Raw genomic sequence first — 22,207 nt, forward strand, 5'->3', positions numbered from 1 at the left:
GGCGGCTGGCGGGGGCGGGCACCTCGGCTCGCCTGTTCCGATGAGGCAAGGCCCTCGTCCGTGTCCCTCGCGCTCCCTCCAACATGCCACCGAGTGGAAGTAATTAAGGATCCGTGTCAACCTCGGGCGGGCTCCCCCCGCCCCCCGCACGCGGCCTCGCACATGTGGGCACAGTCACGCCAGCCCGGCTCCCCGGCTTCCCAAGCGGAGACCCGACGGACGGACGGACGGACAGACAGGCACCGCTTTGCACGGCTGCGCCCCCGGGGGGATGGGCAGGAGCACAACCAGGTGGACTCACAGGGCGCTTACCCGGGGCAGAGGCGGAGGGAGCAGCCGGGTAGGGATGCCCCCCGGGCATCCAGAGGCCAGTGCCAACAGCCTGCTGGTGGGCGGGCATCCTGGGAAACCCTCTCCCTGCCCATCAGCGCTCCTGCCTCATTGGGGCACTACGTCCAGGCCGACAAGTAGCAAAGCAGAGCCAGGCTAAGAAAGGTCCCTTGAGGACATGGTCCCCCCAGATGCCTGGATGCTGCAGGGACCTGAGTCGCGAGACAGCTGCGGAGGGAGACGGACCAGGTCCCCCAACCCAGCCTTGCCCACCGCCCCCCCCCCGTCCTTGGGGCTCCATCTCCCCACACACCAATCAACAGCGCCAAGCTAGGGGACGGGGACCCCGAGAGTTCCCAGACCAGGAGGGAGGGGGTCTGAGCGACAGAAGAGAGCCGACGGCCCCGTCATGTCCACACGTGGACAGGAAACCACGTGATCCGTGGCTGGGAGACGGCGGCACGCTACCATCTACAATGCGAACCCGACTCTCCTACGATGTCGGGGACAAGCCCAGGCCCCCCGGGGTGCCTGCTCAGCTCCAACACGGGCGGCCACTGGGAGGCCCTCCGGGAGCCAACAGACTCTCCAGGGTGAGGTCGCTGGATGAACCCCGACACGGTGACCTCCCTGAATGCACGTCACAGTCTGATTCATCCCCACCCCCCTTTTTTTAAAATTTAGTTTTACTTTTAGAGGAAGGGAGAGGGGGAGAGAGAAACATCGATGGTGAGAATCCTGGACCGGCTGCCTCCTGCACACCCCCTGCAGGGGATCGAGCCCACACCCCGGGCCTGTGCCCTTGACGGGGAATCGAACCCTGACCTCCTGGTTCATCGGTCGACGCTCGACCACTGAGCCACCCCGGCCGGGGCTGATTCCCCTTTTCCCCCAGTGGTGAGCTCAGCGCTGGATAAGGCCAACCCTCCCTGATGGTCTGTTGACTGAACGACCGACCGACCGACCGACCAAACGAATGAACGATGAGACGGCCAGGCCCTGCGTGAAGTCCCCCCAGGATCCCGGCACTCTGCCCCACGCGGCCACACACACACACACTTCCAGGTCCGGCTGGCGAGGGGTCTCCCAGCAGACAAGCCTGGGGGGTGCCCAGACCCCCCCGTTGGTCGGATGACAATCTCGCCCGCGCCCCCGCCCCCATCGGTTCGGTGGCGACCAGTGGCTCCCTCCACGTGGCGCACATCAGGAAGCGGTTACAGTGACAGCGCGGCCGAGGTAAAAATAGAGACATAGTTTCCCCGTGACCACATGCTCATGCCGAGGGTGTCGGGTGCCAGCGAGGCTCCCTTTCCGTGTCCCCCGCCGTGCCCGGCCCCCCGCGTGCCTGCTCCCGGCGGGAGGCGGTGGCTTCCTGTTTCGATGCCCGGGCTCCACCCCATCGCCCGCCCTCTCCTCCCCGAGTCACAGTGGCTCTGAGTCACCGCCTCCAGGCCCGAAGACGGCTCAGGGGACCCCGATCCCACGCCGCCCGGGGCCCCCGACGACCTGCCCAACAGAGGACAGCGAGGTCAGGCTGTGTCCCCTGCCCACCGGCTACTCTCCTCTCCTGACCTTGAAGAGCTCGCCGCCCAGATGGGAAGGCTTAGCTCTGGGCTGAGCCCCAAAGCTTAAACGCAATATACGCGGCAGACGCCCCCGCCCCCCGTGAAGAGAGGGACCCCCCACCCCAGGAAGAGGTCCCTCCCCCGCAGCACTCACCCACGCAGGAGACGCCGTCCTCCGTCCTGCCACGGGGGGTGGAGTAGCCGTCCACGGCCCAGCTGCCCTGGGGAGGGGGGCCGGGTTCAGGCTCGGTCTGCAACCTGCCGGACAGGGAACGGTGGTCACTTGTGGCTTTGACGCCTCTCCACGGGGCTGGGGGACCCCTTAGAGCTTGGTACCTGCACCCCTGTGCCCGGGCCGCCCAGAGGCTGCAGGTGTCTTGGCAAAGTTGGGCCTCGGAGTAGGAGGGCCTGACCTCCGGTACACTCATTCATTCATTCATCCACTCACTCATTCATTCATCCACTCACTCATCCATTCATTCATTCATTCATTCATTCATTCATTCATCCACTCACTCATTCATTCATTCAGCCACTCACTCATTCATTCATCCACTCACTCATCCATTCATTCATTCATTCATCCACTCATTCATTCATCCACCCACTCATTCATTCATTCAGCCACTCACTCATTCATTCATCCACTCACTCATCCATTCATTCATTCATTCATCCACTCATTCATTCATCCACTCACTCATTCATTCATTCGTTCATTCATTCAAGACGTCTACTGAGCCACTGGCCGGGGCTGGCCCTGGGATGCCCGGGGAGCAGGCAGTGCCTGCCCGTGTAGAACAGCACTGTTTCGGGGTCTCACACGGATGCCTGAGGCCAGTCGCCCGATTCCTACGTCACCCACGGGGCTTGGGGACCTCAGGCCAGGGGCGCTGCCCAGGGCTCTGCGTGGACTACGGCCCGTGCATCACAGGGACAGGCTCCTTAGGCCAATGCCAGACCCCTCACGGAGCGAGGGGACACCCACACCGCCCCCCAAGGCTGGCCCCGGTCCGGGCAGGGAGGGAGGGGGGCAGCAGGGGTCGGCTCAGCCTGGGCCACTCGACTCCCAGGAGGCTGTGCGGTGCTCGGCCGGTGGGGGCAGCGGGCAGGGTGGGGTCTCTGGGCACCAGCTCCCAAGGGCACACACAGGCCACTCGCAGGAACAAAGACGGAGGAGCCTTCATTACAGGCAATTACCCTGGGCTCCGGGAGGGCCCGCCCGCCACGCTCACTGTCTCCAGCTAAATGGGCCCTTTGGCGGCTGGGCAGGGGGGGGGGGGGGGGGGCGGGCAGGGGGGGAAACTGACGCTGGTCCCAGGGAGGGGCGGGGCCAGGGCACCCTGTGCATCTCCAGTGCTAGGAGATGGCTCTCTCTCTCCAGTTTTTCTTTTTCTTCTTTTTTAAAAAATATGTTTTTTTTTTTTTTTTTATTGGTTTCATAGAGGAAGGAAGAGAGAGAGAGAGAGAGAGAGAGAAACATCCATGATGAGAGAGAAGCATGGACCGGCCGCCTCCTGCACGCCCCCCACTGGGCATCGAGCCCACCACCCGGGCCTGTGCCCCGACCGGGAATCGAACCCTGACCTCCTGGTTCATAGGCCGACGCTCGACCACTGAGCCACGCCGGCCGGGCAGCTGGTTAACGTTTAAGTTGCTCATGTGTTTGGCCCTCGGACGATGTTGTAAATGCCCACACGGCCGCTGGCAGGAAACAGGTCCCCACCCTGACGGACCAGAAGGCAAATCCTGACCCACAGCAGGTGAGCCGCAACCATGATTAGGGACAGGGGTCCTCTGTTGCCATGGTTACTGTTGCCATGATGATAATGTCAGGGTCGGGGAGGGGCTGCTGAGGAAGGCGGGGCACCTCTGAGCCTCCAGGGGCTCTGCACCTCCCACCCACAGCCGGACCGGGTCTCCCCCACTTTCCCGCTGTGTGGACAGTCCCGCCCGTGCTGGACGCTGGCCGAGGCCTGAACCGGACGGGAGAAAACCAACCACCCTACACGCCTGACACCACGGCCCAGAGGCAGCCTGAGAAGCGAGGAGCGGAGGTCAAAGGCCGAGGGGGGGGCGTGCTGCAGGGGGCAAAGGGACGGTGGCTGAAGATCCCACGGGGCCACTCGCAGGGACCGGAGGATCCAGACGGAGGGACACGGGGGCCTCCCTGGGTCCCAGGGGCGGAGTATCCAGGGGGTCAGGGTGGCCGGGTCAGAGGAGGGGCAGGCGATGAGCTCCCCAGGGAAGGGCTGTCCGGCACTGACCGTGACGGGGGCCGGCTGTGAGGACAGAGCGGGGGGAGCGGGGCCGGCTGGCTCACTCCCCGGGGAAGCAGGTCAGGGCTGGGAGCTTTGCAGGAGCCGAGATGCCGGCGTGAGGAGCAGATTTCCACGAAAGCCGAGATCTGCGGCTCCCAGGCAGCAGATGGCACGTCCTTGGCCAGGAAGCGGGCAGGACAGCCCAGCCCGGCCTTGGCAGAGCTGCCCACGGCACCAGCTCCAGGCCCCGCAGGGTGTGCTGGGCTCCTGCCTGCCCGCCGCCACTGTGCCTGGGGGCGTCCCGGTCCCACCCCTCCCTTGCCCAACCCATGACGCGACCCTTTGGAAAAGGTCAGATTCTAAATCCGGCTGAGACCCTAACTGGTGTGGACAGAGCGTCGGCCTGCGGACGGAAGGAAGGGTCACGGTTCGATTCCAATCAAGGGCACAGACCCGGGTTGCGGGCTCCATCCCCAGCAGGGGACGGGCAGGAGGCAGCTGATCGATGATGCTCATCATGGATGTTTTTCTCTCTCTCTCTCCCTCTTCCTTCCTCTCTCTGAAATCAATACAAATATGTTTAAAAAATAAAATAAAATAAAAAGTAAAGTGTGGTGTCCATCCCGGCCGGCGTGGCTCCGTGGCTGAGCATCGACCCATGAACCAGGAGGTCAGGGTTCGATTCCCCGTCAGGGCGCATGCCCGGGTTGCTGGCTCGATCCCCAGCAGGGGGCGGGCAGGAGGCAGCCAATCGATGTTTCTCTCTCGTCATGGATGCTTTTTTCTCCTCCCTTCCTCTCTCTAAAAATCAATAAAGATTTATTTAAAAAATACAGTGCACACTCTAAACGAGGCCTGCGTGCGGGTGGAGAGCCGTGGGACCCCAGGCACCAGGGACGGTGCTACGAGACCCCCTTAGACCTTCCAGGAACCACGCACCCTCTCGGCTTCTCGTGTGAAAGGTAACGTTTCCTGTGGATCCCACCCCCACCCCCCGATGCCGGTGCCGCCTCAGAGGCCCCAGTGTCCGGGGAACGATGGAAAAGCTTTTCTACACCCACAACGCGAGCGTTCCTCCTCCCAGGAGCATAGGGCAACCCCCAGGAAGGCAGGCCCATCTGGAAGGCACGTCGTTTGCGTGTTCTAGCCTGTGCCATAGTCATTACGGTCTCGTCACGCAGGGTGACACGTCCAGCAAGCCTGGGTTCCATGAGTCATGTCCCGGGCCCTCCCCCCAAAATAAAAAAGATAAATAAACACGGTGGCGTTGACTTAATGCGGTCATCTGAGCCCCGAGTGATGTTTTCATTGGAAAAGCACCGCTGACTGGGGTGCCCGCTCGGCTAGGCTGTCAGCCGGCCGCGTCTGAGGGACGCCGGGGCGGGGGGGGGGGGGGTCCCGGCGAGTGGCCCTGTTGCTATGCACAGTGGCCCGGCCACCGCCACCTGCCACGGCGGCCGGCCCTACGGGACCACGGGAGAAGCATTACGTGCGATCCCTGGCACGCCGGGCGCAGGCACAACCATGCAAGCGGCAATATGGTAAGTGGAGGGAGCGAGAGAGAGAGAGAGAGAGAGGGCATAACAGAGTGACCGACAGACAGACAGACGGACAGATGCAGGCACTGTGGGCCCAAGAGGAGGAGGAGCCATCAGGACTTCCCTCACCATGACCTGAAGGCCCGGTACCCACGACAGCGATGCAGCCTCAGGTGAGCTGGGCAAGCCTGGCCTCCCTACCCGTCTACCCACCCGCGACCCCACCGGCTGTAAGGGCCTCCGAAGGCCCCGACACAGGGTCTCACCGCGTCCCAGAGGGAGGCGTGGCCGTTCCAGGAGTCCGCCTCCCGGGCCGCGGTCGCTCTGCCGCGCCCAGAGCTGAGAAAGACCGGAGCTCGGATAGATTTCCCTACGCTCCCAACCCCTGGGCAGCTCTGGACCCCCAACTCCGCGGGCCTGCCCTGCCCACTCCTGTGCGTTCTGGGCCCTCTGGGCCCCACCGGCCACTCACCATCAAGGGCCCTTTTTTTAAAAAATATATATATTTCAGCCCTGGCCGGTGTGGCTCAGTGGCTAGAGCGTCAGCCTGCGGACTGAAGGGTCCCAGGTTCGATTCCGGTCAAGGGCATGTACCTTGGTTGCGGGCACATCCCCAACGGGGGGTGTGCAGGAGGCAGCTGATCGATGTCTCTCTCTCTCATCGATGTTTCTCTCTATCCTCTCCCTTCCTCTCTGTGAAAAAAATCGATAAAATATATTAAAAATATATAGATATATTTCAGAGAAGAAGGGAGAGGGAGAGAGAGAGAAACATCAATAACGAGAATCACGGATCGGCTGCCTCCTGCACGCCCCACACTGGGGATGGAGCCTGCGACCTGGAATGACGCTCAGCCACGGAGCCAGGCCGGCCGGGATCCAGGGCCCTCCGCTTGCCCCGCCCGGGGCCCGCTGCCCAGCTCACCTGTACTGGAACGGGGCCACCGTGGCCGTGATGGGCGGGCTGTGCTGATGGACTGAGGAGAAGCTGATGGCCCCCGGAGCCAGCGAGGGGCGTCTGCCCTGCACGGGGCTGACGGCTGGAGAGGGGGCCCCCGGCGCTGCCCCAGCCTCCAGCTCCGAAGACACAGAACTTCTATGGCTTCTGTCTCGTTGATCGTCTCCTGGGCCGTTAGGGGCCCTGTGGCTGTCGGGAGGCGCTGGTGCCTGGGTTTCTCCGAGAGGGCTCGTCCGGGCTGGGCTCCGGCCACGGGCCTGGCGGACGGGAATCCCTTCCCGGGCCACCATCCTCCGTCCCTGCGTCTCCCCAGCTCTCCTGGGACCCGCCGGGCTGGGCAGGGTCGATTTGGGGGTCACCCGGGGGCTGCTCCATGGGGAGCCGCAGAGGCCGTCCGCAGCCTCGGCCGACTCTCTCCCCACCCCGCACGGCTTCGGGGAGCCCCGCCCCCGGGCGGCCTTAGGCGAGGAGCCTCTGGGGTGGCCAGCGGCCTTGCCCAGCCTCGGGGAGGCCGCTCGCTGGGGGCTCAGGGCCGGGCCGGCCTGGCGCGGGCGCAGCTGGGGGGAGGCGCCCGGGGTGTGGGTCCGCGTCTGCGAGGCGGCTCGAGGCACGGGGATGGAGGAGGCGAAGTGCGGGCGGCTGGCCGCGTTCACGTTGGCCATCCCGTTCATGGTCAGCGGTGCGGGCTGCCGTCCTGCGGAGAGAGGAGGGAGCGAGACCGTGAGGCGCGGCCCCCCGCTTCCGCCCCTGGGCGTATAAAGAGGACGCTGGGCCCAGCCAAGTGGGACCCAGCGCCCCCCGTGCCCAGCCCTCCCCGTCCTGCCCTCTCATTCCCTCCAGCCCTGTTGTGTTTCAGTCCCACACGCTGACGGTGCAGCACCTGCCACGGCCCCGGCGTTGGTGCCGCTGCTACTGCCATTCCCGTGTCCCGGACAAGGACTCCCAGCACCGAGCGGCCAGGAACTCGGGGCGATCCTGCAGCTGGTGAACCGCCGAGCAGGGGTCGGACCCAGACCGTCTGGCTCCAGCCTGTGCTGTGACTCCCCTGCCCCGATGCTCCCCCTGAACCCCCAGCCTCCCTCGGCCTCTCCACCCCCACCCCCAGCCTTTCAGCCCCGGTCATCCGACTCCAGCCCATCGGGGACTAATGGAGGCCGTGGCTAGGGGCACAGCCAGCCCAGAGCCAGGAGGTGCCTGGGGCGCCGGCTCCCTCGGCTCTGAGGGTGGTGGGGAGGCGGAGAGGGGAGGCCGGCGTGGCTCAGTGGTTGAGCATCGACCTACGAACCAGGAGGTCGGGGTTCGATCCCCGGTCAGGGCACAGGCCCGGGTTGCGGGCTCGATCCCCAGGGTGGGGCATGCGGGAGGCAGCCGGTCCATGATTCTCTCTCATCATGGATGGTTCTCTCTCTCCCTCTCCCTTCCTGTCTGAGATCCATAAAAATATCTTTAAAGAATAAATAAGAAATAAAAGTCTGCAGGTGGGACTCGCGCTGGGTCCCAGGCCTCCCCCGGGGGCGGCATAAACCTCCCCTGGTGCCGTGTTCACAGGCTTTGAAACAGGAAGGAGACGCCATTCCTGGCGAAGGACGGAGTGTCTGGCTCCAGCTTAGGGGAGTGTGGGCACAAGGACACGTCCCGGAGCCCGAGCCCCGCTCACCCTCCCCCCCTCACCCTCCCCCCCCCGCCCCCCCCCCCCCGCTCACCCTCCCCCCGCAGTGCAAATCCAGCTGCTTCCCAGCTGAGGTCCTGAGAACGTTACTCAACCCCAGGCCTCGCTCCTCCTCCATCAAACAGTGACAATAATGATAATAATAATAATAATAATAATAAGCTTCCTGAGAGTGCTGCGATGGAGATTCCGTTATTACAGGAACACGAGCCTGGCCCGGGACAGGGTGGGCGTGGCCGGTGGCATAGGCCTTGGCCGGAAGCTGAGGAGACCAGGGCTGGGCAGGGGAGGGCGGGGGCCAGGCCTCCCAGTGCTCGCCTCGCGGGGCTGGCTCCCGGCTCAGGATGGGGACCAGGCCCGAAGCCAGGCCTCCGCCAACGCCCCCGGGGTCGCCTGCAGCCTTAGACCCGCAGACCCTCTCCTCCCAGGCCAGACGGCAGCCGGTTCTCACAGGAGAAAGACAGGACGGGCCCCGGTCATCGCAGGCGACGGAATCAGGTCAGTTTCCTGGCACGTGAGGGAGCCAGGGCCGCGATGCCACCTGTCCCACCAGCCCGGCCTGTTTCCCCGAACGCTGCACTGCCCAGGCCTGGGGTCGCGGGGCAGGCCCCTCACTGTGCTTCCCTGGACAGTGCCCCAGCCTTCTCTTTGTTTAAAAAATATATTTTTATTGATTTCCGAGAGGAAGGGAGAGGGAGAGAGAGAAACATCCATGAGGAGTGAGAATCAGGGACTGGCTGCCTCCTGCACGCCCCACACTGGGGATCGAACCTGCAACCTGGGTCTGTGCCCTGACCGGGAATGGAACCCTGATCCCCTGGTTCATAGATCGATGCTCCATCACTGAGCAACACCGGCCGGGCAGAGCCTGGCATTCTAAGTGCCCAGGCCCCTGGGGAGGTGCCCCACGGTCAGCCCAGGGGCCACCCCGGCTCATTTCCTCTCTCCCCGTCATTACTTCCTCCAGCCGGGTTCCCGGGGGTCTGGCTTCTCCAGCAACAGCTCAGATTCCAGATGGGCCCGGGGCTGCCGGAGGGGGCGGGGCCTTGCGGGAGGGGGGGTGCGGGTGGGGGGCTCATCGCAGACACAGAAACCGGAGCCTGAGACGACCCCCGGGCGGCCGGCCAGGTGACCGCTCTCCCTGCAGGCCTGTCAGCTACGTCCTCTCACACCCGCTGATGACTTCTCCCCCTCGGCTGAAATCCCCCCCGTTCTTCCCAGATGGCTTTTCCAGGCCGGCAGACGGCGGGAGGGCCGCTCACCACCCCCACGTACGTCCCAGGCCCCAAAGTCCAGGGCCACCGGGACCTCCAGCCCGGGACCCTGCCAGCGGCGACAGCGTGTGGCCCGGTGCCTGCCGGGAGAGCCCGGCCAGTGTGGCTCAGTGGTTGAGCGTCACCTATGAACCAGGAGGTCACTGTTCAATCCCCGTCAGGGCACAGGCCCGGGTTGCAGGCTCGATCCCCAGTGTGGGGTGTACAGAGGCAGCCGGTCCATAATTCTCTCTCATCATGGATGTTTCTCTCTCTCTTCCTTCCTCTCTGAGATCAATAATAAATATATATATAAATGTTTAAAAGTAAATAAATAAAAATAAACAAAAGCGCCCGTGGCTCCCATCCTTGGCCCCCGCAGGAATGTCCCCAAGCCGGCATCTCTCTCTCTACCTGCAGACCCGTCCATCACCTGACCGGTGGCCTCATGGGGTTTGGTTTAGGGAATATTTGGGGCACCTTCTGGGGACCGCGAGAGCGAGCAAGTTATTGCCGGAAAAACTGCACGAATGTCCCGAGACACGGGGTCTGGCCTCCCCCTCCCACCACCCCCCAACTTTCCCCCATCTCTTTGGGCAACCCTTGTTGTCATGGAGACACTAACACAATGGGGCAGGTAGGAAGCCTGTTGCCTGGCAACGAGATGCGGGAGGAACAGGATTGGCTGCCGAGGCCTAAAGGAGCAGGAGGGCTGAGGAGGGAAGGTGGGGAAGAGGGAACACCCTGGGGGGAGAGGGAGAGAGAGAGAGAGAGAGAGAGAGAGAGAGAGAGAGAGAGAGAGAGACTGGGAGGCAGAGGAGCGACCTGGCAGGGGCCCGGCTCCCGTGTGCATCTGCCGTGAGGCCGACGCCCTGGGTGAAAACCGCAAAGCAAAACAAACACACACGGATGTGTTTTCATAGCTGTGTTTACAGGGCGCAGGCCGGACCGGGAGCCGGACAAAGAGAGGCTCCTGATCGGCAGGGCGGGAAAATTCTGCCGGGAGACGCATGCACCCGGGGGGAGCCCACCCTTCCGTCAGCCCTGGGCGCGAACCGCCGCTCAGCCCACACCTTTAAAAGAAAAATATCTGTATTGATGTCAGAGAGAGGAAGGGAGAGGGAGAGAGAGAAGCGTCCACGAGGAGAGAGAATCATGGACCGGCTGCCTCCTGCCCGCCCCCCACTGGGGATGGAGCCCCCAACCTGGGCCTGTGCCCTGACGGGGATTGAACCGTGACCTCCTGCTTCACAGGTCGACGCTCAACCACTGAGCCAGGCCGGCCGGCGCAAGCCTTTCTTAGTTAACACGCATTCGCCTACACGTTCAGCTCAGGCATTCCGACGTCACCTCCTTCAGGAAGCCCACCCTGACCTGCTGGGGGGAGCTCAGTGGCCCCCTGAGCCCCCACTGCACTAGCTCATCAGCCAACCTGGCTCTTTGGCTCAGCTCCCAAGCTGAGCTTGGGCTTGGGCTCCTGGAACCCTCGGCCGTGCCTGGCGCCTCGAAGACGCTCCGTTCCGTAGCTGCTGGAGCAACCCGGCGCCCCGACACCTCGGCGCTCTGCGGAGGGCTGCACCCTGCTCCCCCGTGAGGTGGGGGGGGTGTGCGGGGCGGGGTGGGTGCAGTCTGCCCAGGAACAGAGGCTGCAGGAGTGGCACATGGGGGAGGGAGGGCTGGGAGAGGAAGCGGACTCACAGCCAGCCAGGAAGGGTCCCCACCAAACAGGAAGCCGGGGGGAGGCTGGGCAGAGCTTCCGGAGACGGGAGGGGGCGGGCCGGGCCCACAGCTGGACTGGCCGCTGGTCCAGCCGCGGATCCCGCTCAGCCTCGGCCCAGGGGAGCGAGGGGGGCCGCAGGGGGGCTCCGTACCCAGCGGGGAGGTGTCGGTGGCTCCTCTCCGCCCACTCTAACCAGAGGCCCCAGGGGCGCGTTAGGAGGTGATGTGATAGCTTGTGGTTTCCAAGCCGAGACAGCCACAGAGCCCCCGGCAGGACAGCCGAGCGGCTTTGGGGGGAGGCGGGAGGGCTGGGGAGACACCGTGGGAGGTGTTTGGCGAGACAGGTTGGTGCAATCAGGGGAATGGTGCCTCGGGTGGTGGAGGCCGGGAAGCCGGGGTAGAGGGCTAGGGAGTGCAGGAGGCCAGACCCCCTTGCTGCTCCAGCCCACCCCACTCCCGGCCGGCGGGGCTCAGCGGTTGAGTGTGGACCTAGGAACCAGGAGGTCGCGGTTCGATTCCCGGTCAGGGCACAGGCCCGGGGTGCAGGCTCCATCCCCAGCGGAGGGCGTGCAGGAGGCAGCCGGTCCATGATTCTCTCTCAGCTGCTTCTCTCTCCCTCTCCCTCTGCCTTCCTCTCTGACATCAATAAAAAGCAGCATCTCCCCCCGGCGGGAAGCTCTGGGTCCCCCGGGGACAGGACGTGTCTGCGTCCCCCGGGTCTGTCCTGGAGCAGAGAGGGGGCGGGAGCCGGGAGGGCACAGACGGGCCGGCCAGCACACCTTCCCCGGAGGCCTGCTCCGGCCCCTGTGGTTTCAGCAGGCTGCGTGCTGGACAGCTCCCAGCTCGCGGGCGCCAGGGCTCAGCCTGGCGCTACCTTCTCACCAGGCCCTGCCCCAGGCACTGCCAGCCAGGCCGCTGAAGAGGGAGGGGCCAGCCCATCCTCACCCACTGCCCCTCCCTTGCCACCCGCGTGTCACAGAGAGAATCCATTTCCCATCCTCTCTCGAGGGACCATGCCCACCTCCCCGCCTTCCCTTCGTAGCAACCAGACCCTCAGCTCCCCTGGGATCCGGGGGCCAGGCTTCCCATCCCAGCAGCCCCTGCTCCTTCCCACGCAGTGGGTCCCCCCTTCCTCAGGCGGGGAGAGGGCGCTCGGTCACAGCCTGTCCCCCCACTGCTCAGCCTGACCCTGAGCCTGTGGCCCCGCCTGGAGGGTGCCCTGTGCTCCCTGGGGCTGTGCAGGAAAGGCAGCCCGGAGTTTGGGGGCGGATGGCCCCGTCATTCTCAATCTGCCCCCCCCCCGACTCACTAGTGGGGGTGGGGTGGGGTCCTGGGAGGGAGAAGTGGGAGCCCACCTCTCAGGCCAGGGGAGGGGTCACACCTGGGATGGGTTCAGGGTGGGGCTGGGGGTCTCCCTCCAGCCCAGAGCCTAGGGGGCAGGCGGCAGAGCTGCAGGAGGAGGTGGGCAGCCCCCTATATCTGCATACATTTGCATGCATTTGCATAAGCTCACCTCCCAGCGCAGCCTGGCTCCATACCCTCCCTGCTTAGGCTGGGAGTATGGGGGCCACGGAGCCCACGGCGCCCTGGCTGGGCCCCACTCAGAGAGGCTGTTCCCTGCTCCCCGCCTAACAAAGAGGCTTCCCCCCCCCACCCCCCCGGCACACGCCGCCCCGTCTGACAGCCTGTCACTCACGCTGCAGGGGTGACACCTACACAGCCCCCTCCCCCGCCCCCTCTCTCCCTGGAAGGAGGTCCTGGGTGGGAGACAAAGATCAGAGAGAAGCCCTTTGTCTCGCAGAAGAGAAGGGAGCCGGACCCGAGACCCCTCCTGTCCTCAGGCCCCACCGTGTCCCAGTGAGAGGAGCCGGCCGACCGCGGAAAACACGGCGCAGGTCGGGGTGCTGAGCGCGCAGAAAAGACAGCAGCAGCCTGGCCGGCGTGGCCCAGGGGCTGAGCATCGCCCTAGGAACCAGGAGGTCAGGGTTCGATTCCCGGTCGGGGCACAGGCCCGGGTTGTGGGCTCCATCCCCTGTGGGGGGCGTGCAGGAGGCCGCCGGTCCATGATTCTCTCTCATCATGGATGTTTCTCTCGCTCTCCCTTCCTCTCTAAGATCAATAAAAATACTTAAAAAGAAAAAAAAGCAGGAGAAGGGGTAGGGGTGCCAGTCGGGGGTGACACTGTCCGGGGTTATGGGCGAGTCAGTCACCTACACCTCGCTGCCCCCAGCACCACGGTGCCCACCCCTGCCACCCAGTTCCCCAAGGGCAAGGGGCCTGGCGGACTCAGCAGGCGGGCGAGGCCCCGCCCAGCTCCCCGCAGCCCTTCCTCAGGCATCAACACCGGGTCCTGGGAACCAGCAGGGCAGGGCCGCAGGGGCTGGGAGCAGGGGCTGGCGGAGAGGTTCGGAAGGGGTGGGATGCTCAAGCGACCGCACACGTCTGTACGCCTCACGGCATCTGGTCTCGTGGGCGTGACGCCCCCCTCAACCCGCACACACGCAAAGGCAGGCGGGACTGACTGTCAGCCAGCGGGGCTGCCAACCTGCAAAACCCAAGCCCCTCCGAGCAGTGGGAGGCGCCGGCCCGCCAGGCCCACCCCGACCGACACCGGCACCGCCCTGGGCTCAGCGACTTGCGCGCGCTCTCTGCAGGACTCTGACCGCGGGAGGGTTGTGGGCCAGGACACAGGCGGGGCTGGCTCAGTGGCTCCAGAAAGCGGACCGTCTGAGCAGCGTCTCATGCGCTTCCACGGCTGCCCGGGGCAGGAGGGGAGAGGCTCCCGGGCTCAGGAAGGTCAAGGTCGGCCCGAGGTCGGCCAGCCGGTCTGAGAGCCTCGCCGGGCCGGCTGTCTGTGGAGCCGGCCTTTGGCTCTGGCACCGGCGGGAAGGGGTTACCGCCGCCCGCTCTGGCGTCTGCAGGTGCCCGTCTCCAGAAAGGCCCTCAGCCGGCCGTGCAGACGACGGCGACGGGCGCGGAGAGATAACGGGCGTTCTGTCCTAATTGCGGCGGAGAAACAGGGCCGCTTGTTGCGGGGCTTGGACAATGAGCACAGCTGGGGCGCAGGGCGGCTGAGCTGGGGACGGGCCTGCCCCCGCCGTCTGCTCTCCCACAGGCTCAGGAACCAACGCCGGGCCGGGCCGGGTGGAGGGGGGGCGCTGAGGAACCCCCACACAGGCTGAGCCCCAGACCCAGAGGTGCAGCTCAAACACCAGCCGAGCCCGAGGTCACACAACCCTGAAGAGCCAACGCCAGAACTCGAACCCAGCGCATCTGAGCCACTATAGGATCACGGCCCCTCTGAGACTCTCTGGGACGGAGCCAGCCGTGGGCTGGGCGGCCTGGGCTGCCCGGAGACTGGGTGGGTCAGGGCGGCCAGTGGTCTGTGGACACGCTCCCTCTCCCCCCCCTCCCCCCGGCAGGGTGGGCAGTGGCGGCCTCCGGGAGATAAGGGCTCTCGGGGGCAGTGGAGGCCACACAGAGGGCAGGGCTGGGCTTTCTTGCACCGTGCCCAGGGCGGCCACATCTGGCGCAGCCACAGGGCCGGCCGGGGCAGGAGACCATTTGGGCCTCCCTCAGCCGTCAGGCAGCATCCTGACTGCGAGCTGGCGAAGGAGCATGTGAGGGGGCGGGGGAGGGGGCGAGGGAGGACCACAGATCGGTTCAGAACCGCGCGAGGAAGAGCTGGCCCAGGGCAGGGCTGGGCAGGGGCTGGACACACACGCACACGCACACATACACATGTGCGCGCACACACTTATGCACAATCCACACAGCCACTGCGTGTGCATGCACACATGTATGTTCACACACACGCATGCATGCACACACACTCTCTGCAGAAGAGAGAGCCTCGGCCAGCAGCCGTGTTCTGGGAACTCGGTGCTCGGGGGTCGGTGCCCTGTGGCCGGCCTCGGCCTGACCTCCGCTGTCTGTGTGTCCTCCGAGTGAGTCAGGGTGTCTGGCCTGCAGGGTAGATCCCTCAGGGACTGGCCCTGCGCCCTCATCATTCCATCTGGGCTTGACCGCCACAGCCCACACCACGCCAGGCTCTAAACAAAGCCCGACTGTGGACTTGAAGGGGGGCTGGTCCGTGGGGCCTCCCCAGGGATGACAGCTGCTTCCTGGCCAGTCCAGAGGCACAGGCCCCAGCGCCGTGTCCGACTCCCTGCCCTTCTCTTTTCTTTAAAAACAAACAAACAAAAACACTTGTATGGATTTCAGGAGGAAGGGAGAGGGGGAGAGAGAAACAGCCATGCTGAGAGAGAATCATGGATCGGCCGGCCGCCTCCTGCATGCCCCACACTGGGGATCGAGCCCACAACCCGCGCCTGTGCCCTGACCAGGAATCGAACCCTGACCTCCTGGTTCCTAGGTCGACGCTCAGCCACTGAGCCACACCAGCCGGGCCACCCTCCCTGCTCTTTCACCCCCATGGTCAGTGGGCCAGGCAGGCCTGAGATGACCCCCCCCCCGGCAGGGACAGGGCGGCCACAGGGCCCCTCCTGCCTGGCAGGGTGGGGTGCACGCGGACACGGCGGAAGTGGGTGCTGAGATTCCCTGACGTTCGGGAAACCCGAGGGCCTTGTTGCCTTAGCGACGGGCGACCGGGGTCAGCGGGAGCAGAGGCAGCTGCAGGGCTGATGGTGGAAAACAGCCCACACGTCGGCCTGGCTCTGGGCATGGACACCCGGGAGGCGACGCTCCCCGACACCTGGGGTCCCGGGAGCTGGCCTCGCTTAGAGCAGCCCTCAGACAGAGGCGCTGCTGCCCGGGGCCCCTGAGTCCTGGCGGCGGCTCCTCAGGCCACAGCCCCGGTCCCTTAGACAGACCCTCAGGCTGTGAGCAGGGGGAGGAGAGTTTATGTCCCCCACCCCACCCGGGGGCACCAGGCAAGCGTTCCACGGCCTCTGGGGCTCTTCCAAAGGCAGATACCCTGAGGGTGGGCTGGCCCGCCCCCCATGGCTGACCCATCCTCCCCATGGCTGATCCGTCCCCCCCACCCCGTGGCTGACCCATCCTCCCCATGGCTGACCCGTCCCTCCATGGCTGACCCATCCTCCCCATGGCTGACCTGTCCCCCCATGGCTGACCCGTCCCTCCATGGCTGACCCATCCTCCCCATGGCTGGCCCGTCCCCCCATGGCTGACCCGTCCCCCCATGGCTGACCCGTCCCCCCATGGCTGATCCATCCCCCCCATGGCTGACCCATCCCCCCCATGGCTGACCCATCCCCCCATGGCTGACCTGTCCCCCCCACCCCGTGGCTGATCCGTCCTCCCCGTGGCTGACCCATCCCCCCATGGCTGACCCGTCCCCCCGTGGCTGACCCGTCCTTTGCACAGGCTAGGCCTGCAGCCCCCCGACCTTGCCCCAATTCTTCATGGACTGTCCCGCGTCCGTGGGTGGAAGCCGGCCAGCCTGGTGTGTGACAGATTCGGGATATAAATATTCCCCAACAAAGCGCGGTGTCAGCCTCTCGAGCGTGTGAGCTCAGACGGGGCCGAAAATAGCAGCCGGCGCGGAAACCCACCTGCGGGACCCGCAGCCGCCCCAGATCGGAGAGGCGGGCCGGGCCGGCCAAGGAGGGCGCCTGCCGGCTCTCCCCCAGCTTTTCTACGTTTGTTTTTGTGTTTGATGAACTTTTTCGCGGTGGTCGTAACATCAGAGGAAAGTCCCAAGTTTTAGTGCAAGGAACCCTCCCTCCTCCACGCCCCCCCCCCCCCCCCCCCGCCCGGAACCATTTCAGGGTATTGCTGACAGGCCATCCTTCCCGACGTGTGTTCATTTCATTTGCCACAGTCAGAGCATCCTGCGGACACCCCACACCCTCCCCCAGCGGAAAATGACACGGCTCAGCCGGCGTGGCTCCATGGCTGAGCGTCGACCTATGAACCAGGAGGTCACGGTTCGATTCCCCATCAGGGCACAGGCCCGGGTTGCGGGCTCCATCCCCAGTGTGGGGCGTGCAGGAGGCAGCCGATCCATGATTCTATCTCTCTCTCTCCCTCTCCCTTCCTCGCTGAAATCAATAAAAATACATTAAGCCCTCGCCGGTTTGGCTCAGTGGATAGAGCGTCGGCCTGCGGACTGAAGGGTCCTGGGTTCGATGCCAGTCAAGGGCACATGCCAGGGTTGCTGGCTCGATCCCCAGTGGGGGGAGGGGGGGTGCCGGAGGCAGCCGATCAATGATTCTCTCTCACCATTGATCTTTCTATCTCTCCCTCTCCTTCTCCCTTCCTCTCTGAAATAAAAAAATATATTTTTTTTAAAAAAGAGAGAGGGATCCTTTGGAGCCTCGAGCACCACGTCCCTATGCTGACACCTTGGGCACATGATGTCATTTGCACACACAGTAGGTCCACATTGCTGGTTCTCACGCAGACGAGTCTCTGAGAACTGCTGCCCGTAGAATAACAGGGGTGGCAGAGCCCTGCGCTGGGCGGCTCACCTGCCCCTGACGGGCAGGGAGCCCCATGAATCTCAGCAGGTCGGCTCCCCTCGGACCCAGCCCATGCCCTCGAGTCGGGGGTGGTGGGGGAGGAGGGCAGCCCGGTCAGAGAAAACAACAGCGGGGTCCCCGTGCCAACAGAAGCTGGCCCCCCGCGGGCAGGGTGGGGTGCTGTCGGCGCCCCAGCGACAGGCAGGAAGGGCAGGGCGGGGGGAGGCTGGGTACCCGTTTCCAACCACCACCCCGTCCAGATCCTAATCGGGCAAGATCCTAATCGCGCCGTGAGCAGCAGCTGGTCACCGCCCGTCTTCCCGGGGCCGGGGTGGGGGTGGGGGTGGGGGCTCGCACGGTCACGCCCCGTGGTCTGGGGAAGACGAGGGAGGGCGCGGAGGGTGGAACCCATCACGGGATTCGCACATGAGCGACCTTAGAAGCCTCGCGTCTCTCTAGGGTTCCGGTGGGGGTAACATCACAACAGAGCACAGCACACACCCACCAGGCCGGGGAGAGAGAGAGAGAAGGTGCAGGAACTGTGACCGGCCTGGCTTCTCGCGTCCGGGGTTATGTTTCTCTCTCTCTCTCTCTCTCTCTCTCCCTCTCCCTTCCTCTCTGAAATCAATAAGAATATGTTTAAAAATAAATAAACAAAAACGGCCGTGAACCGCGCTGCGGATCCCGAGGCCGCCTGGTGACAGAGGCGATGCCTCTCCCCACAGAGGCGGCTCAGTGCCCGCAGCGCCCGCGGGGGACCTGCCCGCCCCGGGAAGAAGGGCCCTTCTGTTCCCCTGCGGGCTCCTGAAGGCACGGCCCCGGGATGGTGCGGGCCCCGTGCCCGCTGCTGGCAGCCGCCCTCGCACGGCACAAGGAAAACTGTGTCTCCAGGGCCTGGAGGGGAAGGAAGCTGCCAAGATCAGGGTCAGTATCTTCCCAGGCGGCGTAGGCGGGAGAGACAGAGGCCGGGGGACACCAGGACCCGCCCCTCTCGCTCAGAAAGTGGCGTTCGCCGTGGAGTCGGTCGCCAGTGGCACTCGGTGCGTGCCAGTCACTGACGTACGTTACCTTTCAAAAAACACATATTTAGCCCGGCTGGCGTGGCCCAGGGGCTGAGCGTCGACCTAGGAACCAGGAGGTCAGGGTTCGATTCCGGCTCAGGGCACAGGCCCGGGTTGTGGGCTCCGTCCCCAGCGCGGGGCGTGCGGGAGGCAGCCGGTCCGTGATTCTCGCTCATCATGGATGTTCCTCTCTCTCCCTCTCCCTTCCTCTCTGAAATCAGTAAAACATCTGTATGTGGTTTTTTTGTGTGTTTTTTTTTATATATATTTTATTGATTTTTCACAGAGAGGAAGGGAGAGAGATAGAAAGTTAGAAACATCGATGAGAGAGAAACATCGATCAGCTGCCTCCTGCACATCTCCCACCAGGGATGTGCCCACAACCCAGATACATGCCCTTGACCGGAATCGAACCTGGGACCTTTCAGTCCTCAGGCCGACGCTCTATCCACCGAGCCAAACCGGTTTCGGCAACATCTGTATGTTTTATAAAGAATGCTGACATTTGGCTGGGAGGGTGGTGGGTAGCTGGAGCTGGAACCAGAATCGAGAATAAGAATTTATGCGCTGGCCCAGGGCTCAGCTGGTTGGAGTGCCGCCCCCAGGTTGGGGGTTCAACCCCCAGACAGGACACAACAGAGAATCAACCAGCGAATGCATAAACAAGTGGAACAGCCCTGGCCGGTGTGGCTCAGTGGATAGAGCGTCGGCCTGCGGACTGAAGGGTCCCGGGTTCGATTCAAGGGCATGTACCTTGGTTGCGGGCACATCCCCAGTGGGGGGCGTGCAGGAGGCAGCCGATCGATGCTTCTCTCTCATCGATGTTTCTAGCTCTCTATCCCTCTCCCTTCCTCTTTGTAAAAACTCAATAAAATATATTTTGGAAAAAAAAAATGATACGCCCAGCAAACTGGGAGCAAACGCAGAGCCAGGAGCACTGATCCAGCCCCCCCCTCTCCCCCAACCTGCTCACGGGCCCCACCACCCCCACCCGCCAGGCGGGCATCTGCACCCCCAGCCCCAGGTCCGGTCGGAGAGGAAGGACCATACACAGCCCACTTCCAGCCCGAAGATGCCCAGAGGGTGGGGACCTCTGGCTTTTGCTGGGCAATTGCTCCCTCTGGTGGCGGCAACGGGAAGTGCATGGCGCACAGACAAAAGGGGACCAGCTGGGCTCCCGCCCCTAGCATCGCTCCCCAGCCTTTAACTGGGCACCTCAGGCCGCAGCCCGGGTCCCTGCCCTTGGAGCAGCGAATGGACAGCACCAGCCTGGTCCCGAGGGCTCCTGAACGGACAAGCCCGCCCTGGGGAGAGGCGGCCAGCTGCTCCCTCTGCACAGGCACAGCCCTCCAGGGCATCTGGGCCACAGCTGAGTGTCACCCCCTCAGGACCCTGCCGCGGGCTCGCCTCTCCGGGTGCTCGCCTCTCCTCGCCCGCAAAGCCGGCTCTGCCCAGGGGCCCGCAGCCCCTGCCCACAGGGGCTGAGCCTGCAGCGGGCGGGGCGGCCGCTGGGGAGGGTGTGTGCCCGGGCACCCATGTGCCACCTCCATCCTCGCTCTCTGGACTGGGTCTCCCTGCCCAGACCCCTCCTGGGTCTTTTTCACAGGATGTTCTCACAGATTAAAAAATATATTTCTTATTGATGTCAGAGAGGAAGGGAGAGGGAGAGACAGAGAGGCATCCATGCAGAGAGAGAATCATGGATCGGCCGCCTCCTGCACGCCCCGCACTGGGGATCCAGCCAGCAACCCGGGCCTGTGCCCTGGCCGGGAATCGAACCCTGACCTCCTGGTTCCTAGGTCGACGCTCAACCCCTGAGCCACGCCGGCTGGTTCTTGAATGGCCGGCCCCGGGCAGAGGCAGGCCTGGTGACCCCTTCCCCTGCTGCCAGCCTCCGGGCCCCCCACTCCCCTCTCCCCGTCTTGGCCTCACTTTCGGAAACACCTTTTTCCTGCCCGCGGTCACCGAGCTTCCTGGCAGGAAGGGGCCTGTGAGTCGGGAGGGCTATTCAGAGCGCTAGCCCTGCCTCACAGAGGTCGGGGCCCGGGGCTGCCCGGGAAGATGCCCCGGACGTGATTTCAGAGGAAGGGAGAGGGAGAGAGAGAAACATCAGTGAGGAGAGAGAAGCATGGACCGGCCGCCTCCTGCACGCCCCACCCTGGGGATCGAGCCCACAACCCGGGCCTGTGCCCTTGACCTGGAATCGAACCCAGGACCCTTCAGTCCACAGGCCGATGCTCTATCCATGGAGCCAAACCAGCCAGGGCCTCGCTCATCATGGATGTTTCTCTCTCTATCATCTCATCTCTGAAGTCAATAAAAATATATATATTTTATATAAAGTCAGGGATTGACATTCCAGTGTCTCTCTCTCTCCCAGGGTCTCCCTGGGGCTCTGCTCAGCGCTGGCGGCTCGGGCCACTGGGCACGGCTCTTCCTGGCTGAGATGCCAGGTGTCCGGGCAGACCGTCCGTGGGGACCCACTGCCATGGAGATGCGCCCCCCCACCCCCCGATCCCCATCTGCCAAGGCCTGTATTCTGGCTCATGGGCTGAGCTCACTATTTCACACCCACCACCTTCCCGAGAGCTTTGCCGTGGCCACATCTGCGGCCCGGCTCTGTGTCCACGGCCCTGGCAGCAGCCTGGGCCAGGCACTGAGCCGGCTTCGCCAAACAAACCCCCGGCTGTCCACTGCCCCTCCCCCTCCAAGGGGCCCGCAGTCCAGACCCAGCCGGGCCCGAGGGACCGTGCGTCTCCCACCCGTCTGACCCTCAGACAGCGAAGCTCCTCAAACACCCCTCTGGGGAGACATCCACCCAGAAGCGCGGTCTGCAGGGCTGGGGGAGGGGGGGGGCGTGAATGTTGGCGACACCCTTGCCTTCGTCCAGTCGCTGTGCCAAGCCTGTGTTTACCCTCAAAGGACCCTGGGCGGCGGGAGCCAGGGGCATCCAGGTCGGGGTGAGGGTGATGGCGAACGTGAGCTCTGTGCCTCATGTTTGAGACACCCCCCCACCCCCTGGTGCCCCTCACGATACTGTGGCCCGGACCCGCTGCCCAGCCGGCGCCCGCCCGACACAGGCCCGATCCCCGCACGACTTCTGTTCTCAACTCTGAGGACCAGGTGAGAAACGGATCCATGTCTAAGACATTCGCTGGCACCCACCGCGGCTCTGACTCCGTGAGATCAGCCCCAGGGACACCCCGGGGGACGGGCTCTCGCGGAGCTTTCATTACAAGGCAAACCTGAAGGTCGTGTCAACACAAACGCAAGAGCAAAATGAACGCTAAACACAGGTCTGTCTGCAGTTAGTGGTTGAGCGTCGACCCAGGAACCAGGAGATCAGGGTTCGATTCCCGGTCAGGGCACAGGCCCGGGTTGCGGGCTCGATCCCCAGTGTGGGGCGTGCA

General features: G+C 64.4%; 1 protein-coding gene across 5 annotated transcripts in view; it reads right to left on the bottom strand.

Annotated features, from left to right (window-relative positions):
* The window catches only part of NAV1 (neuron navigator 1), a 93,121-nt gene that overhangs the window by 66,847 nt on the left and 4,067 nt on the right, over positions 1 to 22,207 (bottom strand). For all 5 annotated transcript variants that reach the window (XM_059677865.1, XM_059677866.1, XM_059677863.1 and 2 more), the window contains exons 2-3: positions 6,620 to 7,346; positions 2,050 to 2,153 (exon numbers count right to left, since the gene is read on the bottom strand). In XM_059677865.1, coding sequence (XP_059533848.1) covers positions 2,050 to 2,153; positions 6,620 to 7,323 — 808 coding nt within the window. In that variant the 5' untranslated portion in view covers positions 7,324 to 7,346. The remainder of the gene's footprint in view (positions 1 to 2,049; positions 2,154 to 6,619; positions 7,347 to 22,207) is intronic.

Source organism: Myotis daubentonii, chromosome 20 (genome assembly GCF_963259705.1).
Source record: "Myotis daubentonii chromosome 20, mMyoDau2.1, whole genome shotgun sequence".
Lineage (NCBI taxonomy): Eukaryota > Metazoa > Chordata > Mammalia > Chiroptera > Vespertilionidae > Myotis > Myotis daubentonii.